The 20,290-nt window shown below is 46.1% G+C and overlaps 1 protein-coding gene across 7 annotated transcripts in view; it reads right to left on the reverse strand.

Annotated features, from left to right (window-relative positions):
* LOC118382244 (ephrin type-B receptor 3-like) overlaps positions 1 to 20,290 on the reverse strand; it is a 133,673-nt gene continuing 113,383 nt past the window's right edge. For all 7 annotated transcript variants that reach the window (XM_052475522.1, XM_052475521.1, XM_052475520.1 and 4 more), the window contains exons 12-16: positions 15,445 to 15,660; positions 14,440 to 14,589; positions 12,824 to 13,023; positions 7,074 to 7,229; positions 1 to 2,000 (exon numbers count right to left, since the gene is read on the reverse strand). In XM_052475522.1, coding sequence (XP_052331482.1) covers positions 1,892 to 2,000; positions 7,074 to 7,229; positions 12,824 to 13,023; positions 14,440 to 14,589; positions 15,445 to 15,660 — 831 coding nt within the window. In that variant the 3' untranslated portion in view covers positions 1 to 1,891. The remainder of the gene's footprint in view (positions 2,001 to 7,073; positions 7,230 to 12,823; positions 13,024 to 14,439; positions 14,590 to 15,444; positions 15,661 to 20,290) is intronic.

A 20,290-nucleotide genomic window follows, 5' to 3' on the forward strand; every position in this document is an offset into this window, starting at 1 on the left:
TCCATTTTGTTTTCATGTTATTTATCTTATTTTTGTTACAAAACATGTACAGGCTGTTTAGAACAACAACAAAAATACAATATCCAATTTTATATGCATTTTTTTTTATAATCATTAATTCATTTACTGAATCCTCTTGGAACTTCTGTTTCCTCTTCATCATTCTTTTGAATAAAGTCCACAGTTCAAATGGGCTGTTGTCCAAGTGGGGAGAGAAATAAATACAGTGGGTGGAAGTAGAGAAATTTAACTCGAGTTTTTGGATTAATTTAACATCCAGATAAATGTAAAAAGAAAGTTACGTGTGTCTGCTCTATTGTGGATGCATATAGTGTATATTTCCAAACATTTTGTATTTCAATAAAATAAAAATAAAAACATTAACAGTTTGTCCACAGAATAAAGCGTAACTGTTTCCGATATATAATTGTTGCTCCTTGTCACTGTTCAGTTCATGCGCTAATTCTCCACAGTGGGGATATAGCTGAAGCTGCATTGTACATTATGTGTGTGTAACTTGTTACACTCTCGCATTCATAAACACACACACACACACACACACACACACACACACACACACACACACACACACACACACACACACACACACACACACACACACACACACACACACACACACACACACACACACAAAAGGCCGGTCGGTCAGGTATGTTGCCACAGTCCTCGCCTAGCTCCCCAACATCAAAGTGTCCAACAGGAAGTACTATACTCTGACCAGCCAACAGGAAGTACTAAACTCTGACCAGCTCAAACAGGAAGTACTAAACTCTGACCAGCCCAAACAGGAAGTACTAAACTCTGATCAGCCCAAACAGGAAGTACTATCTTGAAACACAAACCCCAATAACTATAGAACAGAAAATGTAAATGGAGAGCTGATAAAAACAAATAGACAACATTTATCATAGTAGGACAGACACAGTTGATGAGGCATATGAGCCAATGTTCTCCCCTACGTCTTAGAAAGAGGTCGGTCGGAGACTTTTGGGGCCAAACTAGCGCGGCCATCTCAGATGCTCTCATTTGACCTCTGGTGATCTTCTTATTTTCCACCCTTTACACTTCTCCTCCACGTCCTTCTCAGTGGCCTTGTGCATAATAGTACATCTTCAATATGAAGATGGGGAATAACACACACACACACACACACACACACACACACACACACACACACACACACACACACACACACACACACACACACACACACACACACACACACACACACACACACACACACAGACACACACACACACACACACACACTAAAACAAGTTGTAGCATGGGAGGGACTTCATCTATCGTGTCCAAACACTTCATTTTTTTGTGTGCGAACGCTTGTTCACTTTTTCAGCTTTTTTTTCTGTATTTTTATACTCAAACAGTGTTCGTCCACTTCCAACTTTAATGTCCGTCAGGGGGGCTGTCCGACAGATGTTAGGGTCAAGGTTCAAGGTTCAAGGAGATGGGTTTTCACAGGAGGATGACCAAGTTCAGGATACAAGGAGATGGGTTGGGTGGAGGGGTTGAGTCCCAGCCATCCTCACGAAAACACACGCGCGCATGCAAACGATCACCCCACACTGGACCAAGTGAGGCACGCATGGGATTATGGGTTCCGTTTCTTCTCTTTAGAAACATTTTTTTTTTTTTATACAAAAATCATTCAGCTAAATCTTGTCAAAACGTGGGACTAATAACATAGAACACAACAGGAAACATTGGCGCGGAAGACAGAAGAAGAAGAAACCACGTCTAGTCCCTTCGAGGCACTGCAAGCCAGGTTTGTCTTCATCTGATTGGCTGGGATGGTCAGGCAGCTAGGGTTTCCCATTGGCTCTCTCTCTCTCTCTCTGGTTGGTCCATCTCAGACCTGGACAGGTAGTGTTTGGTTCATCTGTAGTCTCATGTCCTGAATGCTGCCTAGAATCTTCTTCTGGTGGCCTGCCAATGTCACTCCTATCCGAAGAAGATCTCTGAGTAGAGTAAAGAAGAGAGAGAGAGAGAGAGAGAGAGAGAGAGGGAGAGGTGGGTCAGACAAACATTAAGACATGGGCTTCCCAATAGGCTTCCCAAAATGTTTACATTAGAGGACGTACAGTTGGACACTGTGGGAACAGTGTCAGATTAACACACTAAATACAATGACTTCCTAAGATCATGACAACAAAATGGTGACACTCCTCAGTGTACCGATACCTGGGCCAGATGTAACATACTTTAATATCCTGGCAGGTGGGCGGGGGGGCAGTGGTAATGGGGAGGGGAGGTTAATGTTTAAACAGTGATTTCCGCTACTGTGGGCCAACACTAAAACCTGTCTACCAGACAACCAGCCAGACAGTCAGCCAGACAGCCAGCCAGCCAGCCAGTTATTAATAAGGAACCAAGCAGAGGAAGTCCTTCATCGGTCAACCAGTCAGTCTGTGAGTCAACCACTCAGTCGGCGAGTCAACCAGTCAGTCGGCGAGTCAACCAGTCAGTCGGCGAGTCAACCAGTCAGTCGGCGAGTCAACCACTCAGTCTGTGAGTCAACCACTCAGTCGGCGAGTCAACCAGTCAGTCGGCGAGTCAACCACTCAGTCTGTGAGTCAACCACTCAGTCGGCGAGTCAACCAGTCAGTCGGCGAGTCAACCAGTCAGTCGACGAGTCAACCAGTCAGTCTGTGAGTCAACCACTCAGTCGGCGAGTCAACCAGTCAGTCGGCGAGTCAACCACTCAGTCGGCGAGTCAACCAGTCAGTCTGTGAGTCAACCACTCAGTCGGCGAGTCAACCAGTCAGTCGGCGAGTCAACCAGTCAGTCTGTGAGTCAACCAGTCAGTCGGCGAGTCAACCACTCAGTCGGCGAGTCAACCAGTCAGTCGGCGAGTCAACCACTCAGTCGGCGAGTCAACCAGTCAGTCGGCGAGTCAACCACTCAGTCGGCGAGTCAACCAGTCAGTCGGCGAGTCAACCAGTCAGTCTGTGAGTCAACCACTCAGTCGGCGAGTCAACCAGTCAGTCGGCGAGTCAACCACTCAGTCGGCGAGTCAACCAGTCAGTCTGTGAGTCAACCACTCAGTCTGTGAGTCAACCAGTCTGTCTGTGAGTCAACCAGTCAGTCGGCGAGTCAACCACTCAGTCGGCGAGTCAACCACTCAGTCGACGAGTCAACCACTCAGTCGGCGAGTCAACCACTCAGTCGGCGAGTCAACCACTCAGTCGACGAGTCAACCAGTCAGTCTGTGAGTCAACCACTCAGTCGGCGAGTCAACCAGTCAGTCGGCGAGTCAACCACTCAGTCGGCGAGTCAACCAGTCAGTCGGCGAGTCAACCACTCAGTCGGCGAGTCAACCACTCTGTCAGAGAGTCAACCACTCATTTCATGGTGAATCATTTAGTCTTCACAGTCAGTGAGTCAACTGGTTGGTCATTTCATGGTGAATCATTAGTTAGATGGCAAAGCAGTCTTGAAAGACAAGACTCAAAGAGAACAGTCAGCAATCCATAATTGTAATCAATCAGTCACCCAGGTTGACGTGTCTTAATAACAGTCTAGTAAACTGTCTGTTTCTCTCAGGCTGCGTTTAGACAGGCAGCCCAATTCAGATTTATCCCCCCCCACTAATTGGTCGTTTGACCATTCAGGGCAGCTCTGAAAAACATCTAATTGTCTGCTTCGTAGTTGAAAGGGAGCTGACAGGGAGCATTCACTCACTAAATGTGAGATGCATTGGAGGAAATCTGAAAACACTGACACTCACACAGAAGTATTTATTATACTTAATAAGGAATGTTTTTTTTAGAATGGCTGCTCTGAAAGAAAGCTGCACCTGTTTGGCTGGCGTCAGTAATCTAATCGTCTCAGTGATGTTGGTTTAACTCAAAAGGCCTCATGTACCGGATTGTTAGGAATAATAACACAAGGACTCTCTTTTCCGCTATTTCGTTTTGTTTTCCCAACGCCGATAACGAAGGAGAGAGAGCAAACCACGGTCAGCGGTCTGGAAGAACGATTAGCAAACCACGAGGACCCCAGCGCCTGTCTGCGTACTCTCCGCTCACACAGACAAAGACACGCACACACACACACACATTCCACCTCTTTCACAGACACTATGCCCTCTGCACGTTTCCGTCGTCCTCTCCATTTTGCGCACACACACACACACACACACACACACACACACACACACACACACACACACACACACACACACACACACACACACACACACACACACACACACACACACACACACACACACACACACACACACACACACACACACACACACACACACAGGCTCAAAAATAGAGCACTGTCCATGGCAGCAAATTCCGCATTAAATAAATTGTTGTTTTTTTTGTTCTCATCACTTCAACGACGGAGGATGAAATGATGATAAATGATCCACCATTAGAGGAATTACTAGCCATTATGGGTAGGAGAGAGAGCCACTGTACAGCACACCTGTCAGCCTGACAAATTGAAACAAATCACCTCCGCATCCATCCCCTTTATTATCCACCTAACGAGGATAATATATTAATCATTATTATCCTAATTCCTTTATTTGATCATAACTGGCCCCATTTCCGTGACCTCTTTGACACACATTTCCTGTTACATAAATAGCGTGCCAACCTGGCTCCGAAATCAGGGTTGTGTTCATTAGGCCTCAAGTGGAAGAAAACAGACTGAAACAAGGGAGGGATTACCAGGACTTGTACAATGAGACGCTTTTCATTTTCATTTTGTATCGCAAAGTGTTTCAAAACGTTGCATTCTTTTACGAACGCGATCGAATTCTGGGTCGACTATACGTCCTTATTGCTTAAAGGGGCGGTGTCGTGAGGTAACGTGCACTAGGGAGGAAGAGTACATCGCGCCCTTCCTGTTAGGCTTTCATTTGTGTCTGCTCCAGAATGGAGCCCTTTTATTGGTCCTTTCCTGATTACCTATTACTTTAAACCCTCCGCGATTGGTCCGCGATTGGTCCGCGATTGGTCCTTGCTACACTGAATTAATTCTCTCCAGGAAGAGGAAGATGGTCCCCGATGGTCTCTCACTCAAATCACAGTGAACACAGTGATAACAACAGCCTTGGGTTAGGGTCAGTGATAACAACAGCCTTGGGTTAGGGTCAGTGATAACAACAGCCTTGGGTTAGGGTCAGTGATAACAACAGCCTTGGGTTAGGGTCAGTGATAACAACAGCCTTGGGTTAGGGTCAGTGATAACAACAGCATTGGGTTAGGGTCAGTGATAACAACAGCCTTGGGTTGGGGTCAGTGATAACAACAGCCTTGGGTTAGGGTCAGTGATAACAACAGCCTTGGGTTAGGGTCAGTGATAACAACAGCCTTGGGTTAGGGTCTGTGATAACAACAGCCTTGGGTTAGGGTCTGTGATAACAACAGCCTTGGGTTAGGTTCAGTGATAACAACAGCCTTGGGTTAGGGTCAGTGATAACAACAGCATTGGGTTAGGGTCAGTGATAACAACAGCCTTGGGTTAGGGTCAGTGATAACAACAGCCTTGGGTTAGGGTCAGTGATAACAACAACCTTGGGTTAGGGTCAGTGATAACAACAGCCTTGGGTTAGGGTTAGTGATAACAACAGCCTTGGGTTAGGGTCAGTGATAACAACAGCCTTGGGTTAGGGTCTGTGATAACAACAGCCTTGGGTTAGGGTCTGTGATAACAACAGCCTTGGGTTAGGGTCAGTGATAACAACAGCCTTGGTTTAGGGTCAGTGATAACAACAGCCTTGGGTTAGGGTCAGTGATAACAACAGCCTTGGGTTAGGGTCAGTGATAACAACAGCCTTGGGTTAGGGTCAGTGATAACAACAGCCTTGGGTTAGGGTCAGTGATAACAACAGCCTTGGGTTAGGGTCAGTGATAACAACAGCCTTGGGTTAGGGTCAGTGATAACAACAGCCTTGGGTTAGGGTCAGTGATAACAACAGCCTTGGGTTAGGGTCAGTGATAACAACAGCCTTGGGTTAGGGTCAGTGATAACAACAGCCTTGGGTTAGGGTCTGTGATAACAACAGCCTTGGGTTAGGGTCTGTGATAACAACAGCCTTGGGTTAGGGTCAGCGATAACAACAGCCTTGGGTTAGGGTCAGTGATAACAACAGCCTTGGGTTAGGGTCAGTGATAACAACAGCCTTGGGTTAGGGTCAGTGATAACAACAGCCTTGGGTTAGGGTCAGTATTAACAACAGCCTTGGGTTAGGGTCAGTGATAACAACAGCCTTGGGTTAGGGTCTGTGATAACAACAGCCTTGGGTTAGGGTCTGTGATAACAACAGCCTTGGGTTAGGGTCAGTGATAACAACAGCCTTGGGTTAGGGTCAGTGATAACAACAGCCTTGGATTAGGGTCAGTGATAACAACAGCATTGGGTTAGGGTCAGTGATAACAACAGCCTTGGGTTAGGGTCTGTGATAACAACATCCTTGGGTTAGGGTCAGTGATAACAACAGCCTTGGGTTAGGGTCAGTGATAACAACAGCCTTGGGTTAGGGTCTGTGATAACAACAGCCTTGGGTTAGGGTCAGTGATGACAACAGCCTTGGGTTAGGGTCAGTGATAACAACAGCCTTGGGTTAGGGTCTGTGATAACAACAGCCTTGGGTTAGGGTCAGTGATAACAACAGCCTTGGGTTAGGGTCTGTGATAACAACAACCTTGGGTCAGTGCAGTGATAACAACAGCCTTGGGTTAGGGTCAGTGATAACAACAGCCTTGGATTAGGGTCAGTGATAACAACAGCCTTGGGTTAGGGTCTGTGATAACAACAGCCTTGGGTTAGGGTCAGTGATAACAACAGCCTTGGGTTAGGGTCAGTGATAACAACAGCCTTGGGTTAGGGTCAGTGAAAACAGCAGCCTCCATTATGTGCCACAATTCGAAGTGTATCAGGAATTTCTCTGAAACCAACTCTGACCTAATTCACACTGCAGACAGCCAACCAGATTTTATAACTCTGCTGTTTGTCCGTGACATTGACCCCAGTTGAACTCAACGATCTGAATCGACTCTTTCTTCACTCACTCTGCTGTCATTTGGGCCACGAGGTCGAAGGAGGCAAATCCGGCATTGAGGAAATTGTCACCGTAGCGGCTCATCTTGATGGCGTCCAGCCAGTCTCCCACGGTGGTGAAGGTGGTGTAGTCGGGGACGCATCGGTCGAGCAGGGGCTGCGACGCCCTACAGGGGGAGACAAAAAGAAAGAGGGTTAAGGTCACGCCTCGCCTCCACCACCGACCAAACCTCACCCCCGAACGCCACCTCGCTCTCCCCCCCTCGCCCACCCCTGTAGGGTCAAAGGTCAACTGTCTCAGCCGCCCGACGTAACCGTTGGAGACTGGCTTGGAGGCTCGGACTGGTGTGTGTTCTCTTTGGTGTGACGACCAAAGCAACACAATATGGCAGAGGTGGAAAAACATCCTCTCAATAATCTCCCAGACATCATGGAGATGCTTGTGTAATATCAACATGTGTATGTGTGTGTGTGTGTGTGCCTGTGTGTGTGTGTGTGCCTGTGTGTGTGTGTGTGCCTGTGTGTGTGTGTGTGCCTGTGTGTGTGTGTGTGCCTGTGTGTGTGTGTGTGTGCGTGCATGTGTGTGTGTGTGTGTGCCTGTGTGTGTGTGTGCGCCTGTGTGTGTGTGTGTGTGTGCCTGTGTGTGTGTGTGTGTATACAGCGGTTAACAGCTTCTACCCCCAAGCCATAAGACTGCTGAACAATTAATCAAATAGCCACCCAAACTATTTACATTGACAACCCCTGCCCTTTGTTTTTACATTGATGGTACTCGCTGTTTATTATCTTAGTTACTTTACAAATGACCTCAACTAACCTGCACCCTCGCACATTGACTCGGTACTGAACCCCCTTTTATATATATATATATATATATATATAGCCTCATTATTGTTATGTAATTATCTTGTTTCTTTAAACTTTAGTTTGTTTATAAAATATTTACATTTTTCTCTATTTCTTGAACTGCATTGTTGGTTAAGGGCTTGTAAGTAAACATTTCACGGTAAGGTCTACAACTGTTGTATTCGGCGCATGTGACTAATACAATTTGATTTGATTTCTCAATGCAAATGTTGAATCAACAGTAGCTCTTACAAGGAAGTTCTTCGACCGATGGCTTCACAATGTCTAGGTTTTTAGCCACATTCCTCTGTTGCGTTTGTGGAAAGAGCCCGGGGTGACCTACCTTTTTGTCCCTGCTTCAGGAGAGGGGGAGGAACGGGGGATCTGAAGCTGTAGTTATGGCCGGGAAGATTAAGTGAGGATAATTAGCTAGAGTAAGAGTGAGGCAAAAAAAAAGAAGACGGGAACGCTTTTAATTAGCTGCTAACGAGATTTTAAACGGCCCAGCGGAGAGGTGTGCCCCCCCCCACCCCCACCGAGCCTAACGAGGGAGGAATGAGTGAGAGATGAGCTGCCGTGACATCTGGCATGGCGTTAGCGGTATGTAGCGGTAGCCAGGCTACGTTTGATTGGTGAGTTGTTTCAGTACATACAGTGCAGGTGTGTGTGTGTGTGTGTGTGTGTGTGTGTGTGTGTGTGTGTGTGTGTGTGTGTGTGTGTGTGTGTGTGTGTGTGTGTGTGTGTGTGTGTGTGTGTGTGTGTGTGTATGTGTGTGTGTGTGTGTGTGTGTGTGTGCGTGCGTGCGTGCGTGCGAGTGTGTGTGCGTGCGTGTGTGTGTGTGTGTGTGTGTGCGTGCGTGCGTGCGAGTGTGTGCGCGCGTGCGTGTGTGTGTGTGTGTGTGTGCGTGCGTGCGTGCGTGCGTGCGTGTGTGTGTGCCGTTTAAGATTAGGGAGGACAATTAGTTTCTTTTTAAATGAGCATGGCCTTATTTCTATTATATTTCTATTATATTTCATCTCTGTTCATTCACACTCCATTCACTCAGCTCCATGTAACATCGATAGGTTTATGCTACTACATCATTCTCACATCATTTCCCATCATGAGGTTGCTACAACCTATGAATGAAAGTTGATAACGGTCGAGAGAACATGTGTAGTGATCCAGATGACAGACAGTAACACATTCTTGCCTGCATCTCACTGATCTGGGGTGGAATCATTAGTCCAAACGGTTGCAACTAAAACGAGAGTTTGGGCTAATGAGTAATGGACTAATCATCCCAGTTTCATTCCATTTGTTTCAGTTTAAGAAATGTTTTACAACAGAATTGGCAATATGAATGATAATCTCAGTCTGTATTAGATAGAACAACGCCTGTGTGGAAAACAACCCTGTGGTTACCTAGGTTACCCTATTGACTCACAGTAAAAAAAAAAAAAAAATACTTTAGTCAATTATTAAACAACATTTAAGAGAAGTACAACATGTCTGAAGATTACTTTTCGGCATTGCCTGCTCCCTATTATTCTCACTACCCATGCCCCCTTTTCATGAAGACTCTAACAGCCACGGAGTGAATGAGTGCTAGCTAGTAACAGCCCAGAATATTTAAGCCAGCCAAGACCAACAATACAAACGAACGGACTGTACAACTACAAGTAGTGAGCGGAGTTACAAACGGACCGTAAAAGAAGTTAAATGTCTTGCCGTTGATTGAATGTTTTCCACACAACGGGTCACCCACACCGAATAGCCTGAAGCCATAGGGATCTTCTCACAGGCTCTATTTCCCTACGTGGGAGCATTGCAAACCGTAGGTCAGGATTTTTGACCTGGCTACATGTACATTGAACAACACATTTTCACCCAATTTGTGGGCGTGGTCGAGGGAGTTTTTCCTTATTATTAGGAGAATAACGACTGGGACTATCACCCGCCACACACGGCTCGCTTTCATAGCAACCATATGAACAGCATCATCACATCTACGTGCGCTCCTCCTCTCACATTTTCCCGTTACTTGTTGACTTCATTATACAACACAACAGCAGTATGTGAATAGCCGAAAATTTCCTCCCCAAGCCAAAACCTTCATACCATAACCGCTACACACAGCCTACATCATTGTCACCATATTATCTAACGCCATAGTCAACGTAGCTACTAGAGCTAACGCGTTTGTAAATCCACAATCCAATCCATGTGTACAATCACGCAGTACAGTGTACAGCAAGCAGTTTAGCAGTTACCTCCTGCGGGCCCCAGTGGTAATAAATTAATAAAACCGAAAGCTTACCTAGACTTTAAAGAATTGGAGTGTTGGATAGCCAGCTAGCTAACAGAAATATTATTCCTCTTTGTTTGAGTCAGGTTGTTGAGTAGCTCCATTAGCTAGTGAAACTTCCAATAGGAAACAGGTTACCAAAAACAGTCTTCCAATAGGAAACAAGTAACCAAAAATGGTCTTCCAATAGGAAACAGGTTACCAAAAACGGTCTTCCAATAGGAAACAGGTGACTAAAAACGGTCTTCCAATAGGAAACAGGTTACCAAAAACGGTCTTCCAATAGGAAACAGGTTACCAAAAACGGTCTTCCAATAGGAAACAGGTGACTAAAAACGGTCTTCCAATAGGAAACAGGTAACCAAAAACGGTCTTCCAATAGGAAACAGGTTACCAAAAACGGTCTTCCAATAGGAAACAGGTTACCAAAAACGGTCTTCCAATAGGAAACAGGTGACTAAAAACGGTCTTCCAATAGGAAACAGGTAACCAAAAACGGTCTTCCAATAGGAAACAGGTTACCAAAAACGGTCTTCCAATAGGAAACAGGTAACCAAAAACGGTCTTCCAATAGGAAACAGGTTAACAAAAACGGTCTTCCAATAGGAAACAGGTTACCAAAAACGGTCTTCCAATAGGAAACAGGTTACCAAAAACGGTCTTCCAATAGGAAACAGGTGACTAAAAACGGTCTTCCAATAGGAAACAGGTTACCAAAAACGGTCTTCCAATAGGAAACAGGTGACTAAAAACGGTCTTCCAATAGGAAACAGGTAACCAAAAACGGTCTTCCAATAGGAAACAGATAACCAAAAACGGTCTTCCAATAGGAAACAGGTAACCAAAAACCTTGAGGAAACACCAGTTGAGTTGTATCCGCTCAGATGTGTGCCCCTCATAACATCAGACATACTATCTTAGTGGCCTCTCCCAGTAAAACAACTTCTAGCCTGATCCAAGACCTTTCCAACGACCTTAAGGACTTGGAAAGACCAAGCCGGACAGCTTCCCCTTCAACGCAAGGCTTCAGAGAGTGGCTAACAATGGTCTATTAAGAGGGAACTGTGACTGAGGGTTAATGGCAGCTAGCCCCAACCCTCAGGGCCCCGAAGCACAGGCCTTATTAAACTTCACTCCTTCTATCCATCTGCAGCACTCACCCCTTCAATGGAGCCTCTGTAGCCACTTGTAATAACTTCTACCCTGTCCCCCCCCCCCCTTATGGATCTAATGCCATCAAACGACAAGGATCAACAGAGCAGAGAACGGACAGAGAGAGAGAGAGAGAGAGGAAAGAGAGAGAGAGAAAGTGGTCGTCTTTCTACTCCCCTGTTTCTTTCTGTCCTTCTCCCTTTATTTCACCATCGCACTCGTTCTCTCTTCTCGAACTTCCACCGCTGGTTATATAAATGGCAAGGTAGCCCCCTATTCGTGACATTAATTAGGTGTGTTTTTAAAAATGTTTTATAGTGTCTGAGGGCCTCATTGGGTGTTAAGGAGCTTTTTAGTCATAGACTTGGCGTTCCGGTACCGCTTGTTGTGCGGTAGCAGAGAAAACAGTCCAGGACTTGGATGACTGGAGTCTTTGACAATTTTTTGGGCCAACCTCTGACACCGCCTGGTATAGAGGTCCTGGATGGCTGGAAGCTTGGCCCCAGTGATGTACTGGGCCGTACGCACTACCCTCTATAGCGCCTTACGGTCAGATGCCGAGCAGTTGCCATAAAGGTTGGTGATGCAACCGGTCAGGATGATCTCGATGGTGCAGCTGTAGAACTTTTTGAGGATCTGGGGACCCGTGTCATATCTCCTGAGGGGAAAAAAGTGTAGTGTTGGCCTCTTCACAACTGTCTTGGTGTCTTTGGACCATGATAGTTTGTTGGTGCTGTGGACACCAAGGAACTTGAAACTCTCGACCCGCTCCACTTCAGCTCCGTTGATGTGAATGAGGCCTGTTCGGCCCTCCTTTTCCTGTAGTCCACGATCAGCTCATTGGTCTTGATCACATTGAGTGAGAGGTTGTTGCCCTGACACCACACTGCCAGGTCTCTGACCTCCTCCCTATAGGCTGTCTCATCGTTGTCGGTGATCAGGCCTACCACCAGGTCTCTGACCTCCTCCCTATAGGCCGCCTCATCGTTGTCGGTGATCAGGCCTACCACCAGGTCTCTGACCTCCTCCCTACAGGCTGTCTCATCGTTGTCGGTGATCAGGCCTACCACCAGGTCTCTGACCTCCTCCCTATAGGCTGTCTCTTCGTTGTCGGTGATCAGGCCTACCACCAGGTCTCTGACCTCCTCCCTACAGGCTGTCTCATCGTTGTCGGTGATCAGGCCTACCACCAGGTCTCTGACCTCCTCCCTATAGGATCAGTGTACATATGGTCCCAAAACTTTCTCAGAATTCCCAGGATGTGTAGATATCCTGGATGGAATTTTCCAAGGTTCTAGATATCCTGGATGGAATATTCCAAGGTTCTAGATATCCTGGATGGAATATTCCAAGGTTCTAGTTATTCTGGAAAACCTGTGGATTTGTGGAGTTGTGCAACCCTACTAGCACCAGACTGAGGTATCTGCTAACTAGGCCGAGATGTGGCAGACTGGTTGTGATAGCTGATAGGCTTACCCGGAAGAGTGCGTGCTGCTGGTGACCACCTTGAGGCTGGCGGCGTTGCGGATGAGCTTGTCCAGCGTTGCGACGATCTGGGAGAACTTAGGCCGGAGGTTTCTTTCCTTGACCCAGCAGTCAAGCATGAGCTGGTGCAGTGCTGTCGGGCAGTCCATGGGCGGGGGCAGCCGGTAGTCCTGCTCCACTGCGTTTATAACCTGGAGGGTTGAAGAGGAGAAGAGAGGAGAGGAGAGATGTGGGTTAGAATCAGACCTGGGTCAGATATTTTCTTGGGAATTAGGGGTTTGAATGAAGAGGCATACAAAGGATAGGGTGATCACTGGGCAGAGAAGGGATATGAGGTAGGAAGAGAAAGAGAAGGGAGAGGAGGTAGGAAGAGAACGAGAAGGGATAGGAGGTAGGAAGAGAAAGAGAAGGGAGAGGAGGTAGGAAGAGAAAGAGAAGGGAGAGGAGGTAGGAAGAGAAAGAGAAGGGAGAGGAGGTAGGAAGAGAACGAGAAGGGAGAGGAGGTAGGAAGAGAAAGAGAAGGGAGAGGAGGTAGGAAGAGAAAGAGAAGGGAGAGGAGGTAGGAAGAGAAAGAGAAGGGAGAGGAGGTAGGAAGAGAAAGAGAAGGGAGAGGAGGTAGGAAGAGAAAGAGAAGGGAGAGGAGGTAGGAAGAGAACGAGAAGGGAGAGGAGGTAGGAAGAGAAAGAGAAGGGAGAGGAGGTAGGAAGAGAAAGAGAAGGGATAGGAGGTAGGAAGAGAAAGAGAAGGGAGAGGAGGTAGGAAGAGAAAGAGAAGGGATAGGAGGTAGGAAGAGAAAGAGAAGGGAGAGGAGGTAGGAAGAGAAAGAGAAGGGAGAGGAGGTAGGAAGAGAAAGAGAAGGGAGAGGAGGTAGGAAGAGAAAGAGAAGGGAGAGGAGGTAGGAAGAGAAAGAGAAGGGAGAGGAGGTAGGAAGAGAAAGAGAAGGGAGAGGAGGTAGGAAGAGAAAGAGAAGGGAGAGGAGGTAGGAAGAGAACGAGAAGGGAGAGGAGGTAGGAAGAGAAAGAGAAGGGAGAGCAGGTAGGAAGAGAAAGAGAAGGGAGAGGAGGTAGGAAGAGAAAGAGAAGGGAGAGGAGGTAGGAAGAGAACGAGAAGGGAGAGGAGGTAGGAAGAGAAAGAGAGATGGGAATATAGTCAAGAAGGGAACAACGTAAGGAGGAACGATGGAAGGGAAGGGGGAAGGGGGAGGGGGAAGATAAGAGAGAGCATGAGAAGGGGGTAGGAGAGATGGAGGAAAGATGGAAGGGAAGGGGGAAGGGGGAGGAAGAGAGGGGGAAGATAAGAGAGAGCATGAGAAGGGGGCAGGAGAGATGGAGGAAATATGTTAGGGGGAGCGAGGGGGGAAGAAGGCAGGAGAAATGGAGGAAATATGGGAGGGGGGAAGGGGACAGGACAGATGGAGGAACGGTTGGAGGGGGAGGGAGGAGGGGCAGGAGAGATGGAGGAATGGTTGGAGGGGGAAAGGGGGGCAGGAGAGATGGAAGAAAGACAATGGATGATGAAAGGACAAGGAACCAGAGAATGGGGGATTCAGAGATTGTTACAGTGTTTTTTGGGATCGTGGGAACGTGAAGTAAAGTAGTTTCACTCACATCCTGGTTGCTCATGTCCCAATATGGCCGCTCTCCGTACGACATCACTTCCCACATGACGATGCCATAGCTCCACACGTCACTGGCCGAGGTGAACTTCCTGTAGGCAATGGCCTCGGGAGCCGTCCAGCGAATCGGAATCTTGCCTCCCTGTGGATATGCGAATGAGTAGGTGAGCGTGAAATACTGGGGATGGAGTCACACACACACACACACACATACACACACACACACACACACAGAGTCACACACACACACAATTTATTACCACTCATTCAAGACTTGACATAGATGCCAATACACACTCCAAAAGACTCCCTCAGTCCTAGACACTCACCAGACTCCCTCAGTGTTATAGACCCTCACCAACCTCCCTCAGTGTCCTAGACACTCAGTAGTCTCCTCCAGTGTCCTAGACACTCACCAGACTCCCTCAGTGTCCTAGACACTCCCAAAGACCCCCTCACTGTCCTAGACACTCAGCAGACTCCCTCAGTGTCCTAGACACTTAGCAGACTCCCTTAGTGTCCTAGACACTCAGCAGACTCCCTCACTGTCCTAGACACTCAGAAGACTCCCTCACTGTCCTAGACACTCAGCAGACTCCCTCACTGTCCTAGACACTCAGCAGACTCCCTCACTGTCCTAGACACTCAGCAGACTCCCTCACTGTCCTAGACACTCAGCAGACTCCCTCACTGTCCTAGACACTCAGAAGACTCCCTCACTGTCCTAGACACTCAGCAGACTCCCTCACTGTCCTCGACACTCAGCAGACTCCCTCACTGTCCTAGACACTCAGCAGACTCCCTCACTGTCCTAGACACTCAGCAGACTCCCTCACTGTCCTCGACACTCAGCAGACTCCCTCACTGTCCTAGACACTCAGCAGACTCCCTCACTGTCCTAGACACTCAGCAGACTCCCTCACTGTCCTAGACACTCAGCAGACTCCCTCACTGTCCTAGACACTCAGCAGACTCCCTCACAGTCCTCGACACTCACCAGTGAGCTGGTATAGGTTGGGTCCGTGGCGTCGTCTTCAAGGAATCGCGACAGGCCGAAGTCGGACACCTTACACACCAGGTTGCTGTTGACCAGAATGTTGCGAGCTGCCAGGTCCCGGTGAACGTAGTTCATATCAGAAAGATACTTCATGCCCGCGGCGATGCCACGCAACATGCCCACCAGCTGGATCACTGTGAACTGCCCGTCATTGAGCTGGCAGATTCAGAGATAGAGATAAAAAGGTCAGTATATCATATTAAAAACATATATACTAGATTCAATCATTATTTAACATGCTCATATTCTTCTCACATGTATATACACAAACACACATTTACTGCCTGTTGCACAAGGACTGAGAAAGTACTTGGTTTGTTTTTTTAGACATTTTTGAAAGTCTATTGAAAAGTTGTTGGTTAATAGCTAGTTATCTTTTGAGTTTAGATCCCGTGACGGGTTGGCATCAGTTGCTGGGACCGCTACTGATTCAGAAGGGTTGGGTTAAATGCGGAAGACACATTTCAGTTGAAGACATTCAATTGTAAAACTGACTAGGTATCCCCCTTTCACTTTCCTTTACTATCTTTCCAGTGATTCTTCTGACCAAGGTCGGATCTGAGCAGCTGTTTAGCATAGCAACTAGCTTTGCTGCTAGTTAGCTGCCTACCAAGCTAGCAGGGCTTTCTTGAGGGCTTGAACGCAGCCCGTGACACGGTTAGTCACTGTGTCTGAGATCGCGGATGTGGTTGTTGATCCCTGCTGTTTGTTGTTGTTGTTTTTAAATCTTTGCTGTGTCCTGTCTGGAACTGAGAGGAATAACAGCGTAACCTACGTTGCTACCATGAGAAAGACCAAAGCTGGCGAGAGTACCGTTGAGAATAGTGGTATCTATCACAGGTGAAGGTTCTTTTAAACAAACAAAAATAATTCTACAAGCAGTTGTTTCCCGAACAATTAAATAGCTTCAAGTGTTGAGTCCAAATGCTGTTGGAGTCAACTAATAAAATAATGGACGACCTGACCAGAAAGTTCCAGGACCTGAAGAACAGTTTGCTCTTCTCCCAGGGTCAGCTCGATGAGTTCAAACAGGAGAACGGCAAGATGACAGCAATCTGAAGGTCATTGAGAGAGGATATCAGCTATGAATGTGGATCCGTAATAACAATGACGGAGAAATTGGATTATCTCCAGGGACGATCAAGGAGGAACAACATGGTTGTGTACGGAATTACATAATCTCCACATGAGACCGGGATGGAGTCTGAGGACAAAGTGAGGGCAATTGTCTTGGAGACGCTGAAGATGGACCACAGGAAGAATGAGGTGGATCGCGTCCACAGAACTGGAAAACATGAGATGGAGTCTGAGGACAAAGTGAGGGCAATTGTCTTGGAGACACTGAAGATGGACCACAGGAAGAATGAGGTGGATCGCGTCCACAGAACTGGAAAACATGAGATGGAGTCTGAGGACAAAGTGAGGGCAATTGTCTTGGAGACGCTGAAGATGGACCACAGGAAGAATGAGGTGGATCGCGTCCACAGAACTGGAAAACATGAGATGGAGTCTGAGGACAAAGTGAGGGCAATTGTCTTGGAGACACTGAAGATGGACCACAGGAAGAATGAGGTGGATCGCGTCCACAGAACTGGAAAACATGAGATGGAGTCTGAGGACAAAGTGAGGGCAATTGTCTTGGAGACGCTGAAGATGGACCACAGGAAGAATGAGGTGGATCGCGTCGACAGAACTGGAAAACATGAGATGGAGTCTGAGGACAAAGTGAGGGCAATTGTCTTGGAGACACTGAAGATGGACCACAGGAAGAATGAGGTGGATCGCGTCCACAGAACTGGAAAACCCACCACCAGCCCAGGTGACAGGTCCAGGCCGATAGTTTTCAAGTTCCCGAGGTTCAAGGACAAGGCAGCTGTTCTGGAAAGAACCAAGGACTTGAGAGAAACGTATATCTTCCCCAACGAGGACTTTCCTGAAGCTGTGCGCCAGAAGAGGAAAGAACTTATTCCTGCTATAAATGTTGCCAGAGCGCATGGGGACATTGCTTACATCCGCTATGACAGGCTCATTGTCCCCCCCTTCCTCCCAAAAGGCTGGAAGGGTTGAAAGAGCCAAGGGTTCGTAGCTTCAACCCCACAGCACAAACACACTTACACACACCAACTGGCCTCCTGAATGTATATATTTTTATGTAGATTTTTTTCTCTTGCTTTGTTTTTATTATTCCTATCTCTGACAAGGAAAACAGGAAATAGCCCTTATTAAATATATGTAGCCTTTGACAAAAGGTTCATGAAATCAATAACTTGCTAACATCAGATAACATTCATATATTAGCCAGTTCTGCGACTCACTTAGATAATTAATTTGATGATTCGGCAGTAGCAATACAACGATATAACATCTATAGAAGAGGCAGGAATGCTTGTGGGGGGAGATGTTGCTGTATATATTCAGAGAATAATAGATTAGAGAATAATGTATGTCAAGTGTTGTGGTTTCAGGTTCACTTGGCACATCTAAAACCTTTTCTTTTGGGGTGTTGTCAAAGACCTCCAAGTGCTAACAGTCAGTATCTAAATAATATGTACTTGATAGTGTATGTGATAGGTCTACTTTTTTTGGGGGGGGCTGAATATTGACTAGTTTTCATCAAGCTGTCCACTCAAGAGGAAGCTTCTCACTGTAACCAGTGCCTGTAATCTGGTTCGGGTTATTAATCAATCTACTGTACACCAGGGTGTTTCCAAATGCTACAGAAACAAGATCATCCACATGTATCGATCACATTTTTAATAACACCGTGGACCTTTGTTCTAAAGCTGTATCCGTACCCATTGGATGCAGTGATCACAATATAGTGACTATATCCAGGAAATGTCCAACCGCTGGTCCTAGAATAGTGTATAAGTGACCATACAAAAGATTTAGCTGTGACTCTTATGTGTATGATCTTTCTGTAGCTCAGTTGGTAGAGCATGGCGCTTGTAACGCCAGGGTAGTGGGTTCGATTCCTGGGACCACCCATACGTAGAATGTATGCGTCTGCTAAATGGCATATATTATTATTATATTATTAAAAAATATATGTTGATATAATGTGGATTAATAAGGATCATCCACACGTTGCAATTTATTAATTTATGAAAGAGCTTCTTCCAATTATCGATAATCATGTTAGTCAAGAAACTGACTGTTGGAACTGTTAAAGGCTCCATAATTTGATGAGAAATTGAATAACTGTGTGGTTTACAGAGATGAGGTTAAAGGAGTGGCTAGCAAGTCTGGCTACACATCTGACTGGCTGACTTACTGCACATTGAGAAATGATGTGACTAAACTCAACAAGAAGAAGAAGAAACTGTATTATGAAGCCAAGATCAATGATATAAAGAATGATGGGGAAAAAAGACCAATTCAACTCCATCTTTCATTGAATCAGATGGCTTATTCATCACAAAATGATTTTGATGTTGCAAATTAATTTATTGATAACTTAATTGGCAAAGTGGGCTAACTTAGACAGGAAATGCCAACAACGAACAATGAGCCATCATACTCATAAAAACATGAATAATGAAAGAAAAGCAGGTCAGAATTTTGTAAGGTGGTAAAAGTATTGTTATCGTTCAATAAAGACAAACCTCCTGGCATTGACAACAGATGGAAAGCTACTAAGGATGGTAGCTGACTCTATAGCCACTCCTATCTGTCATATCTTTAATCTGAGTCTAGAGGAAAGTCTTTGTCCTCAGGCCTTGGAGGGAAGCCAAAGTAATTCCACTACCCATGAGTGATAAAGTGGCCTTTACTGGTTTTAACAGCAGACCTATCAACTTGTTGCCAGCTCTTACCAAACTGTTCTGAAAAAATGTTTTTCACCGACTACAATGCTATTGCTCTGTAAACAAGTTAACAACAGACTTGCAGCAAGCTTAAAGAGAAGATCACTCAACATGTACTGCACTGATACAAATGACTGACGATTGGTTGAAATAAATTGATAATAAGATGATTGTGGGAGCTGTACTGTCAGATTTCAGTGGAGCCTTTGATATTATTGACCATAACCTGTTGTTGAGAAAATGTATGCGTAATGGCTTTTCAAGCTTTGCCATATCGTGGATTCAGAGCTATCCATCTAATAGAACTCAAGAGGTTTAATGGAAGCCTCTCTAATGTCAAACATGTAAAGTGTGGTGTACCGCAGGGCACCTCTCTAGGCCCTCTAATCTTTTGCATTTTTACCAATGACCTGCCACTGTCATTAAACAAAGCATGTGTGTCCATGTGTGTTGATGATTCAACCATATACGCATCAGCCACCACAAACTAACAAAGTCACTGAAACCTTTAACAAAGAGTTCTAGTCCGTTTTTGAAATGGGTGACCAGTAACAAACTGGTCCTTGAACACCTCTAAAACTAAGAGCATTTCATTTAAGTTCTAGACGTCAGCTGAATCTGGTAATGAACGATGTGGCAGTTTGAACAAGTTGAGAAGACGTAATTACTTGGTGTTTCCTTAGATTGTAAACTGTCCTGGTCGAAACATACAGATTCAACGGTTGTAAAGATGGTGAGTGGTCTGTCTGTAATAAAGAGATGCTCTGCATTTTTGACACCACACTTCACAAAGCAAGTCCCGCAGGCTCTAGTTTTATCTTATCTTGATTATTGTCCGGTCATGTGATTGACTGCTGCAATGAAAGACCGAGTTAAGCTGCAAATGGCCCAGAACAGAGCGGCACGTCATGCTCTTCATTGTAATCAGAGGGCTGATACTAATACTATGCATACCAGTCTCTCTTGGCTCAGAGTTGAGG

This window comes from Oncorhynchus keta, chromosome 22 (assembly GCF_023373465.1).
Source record: "Oncorhynchus keta strain PuntledgeMale-10-30-2019 chromosome 22, Oket_V2, whole genome shotgun sequence".
Taxonomy (NCBI): domain Eukaryota; kingdom Metazoa; phylum Chordata; class Actinopteri; order Salmoniformes; family Salmonidae; genus Oncorhynchus; species Oncorhynchus keta.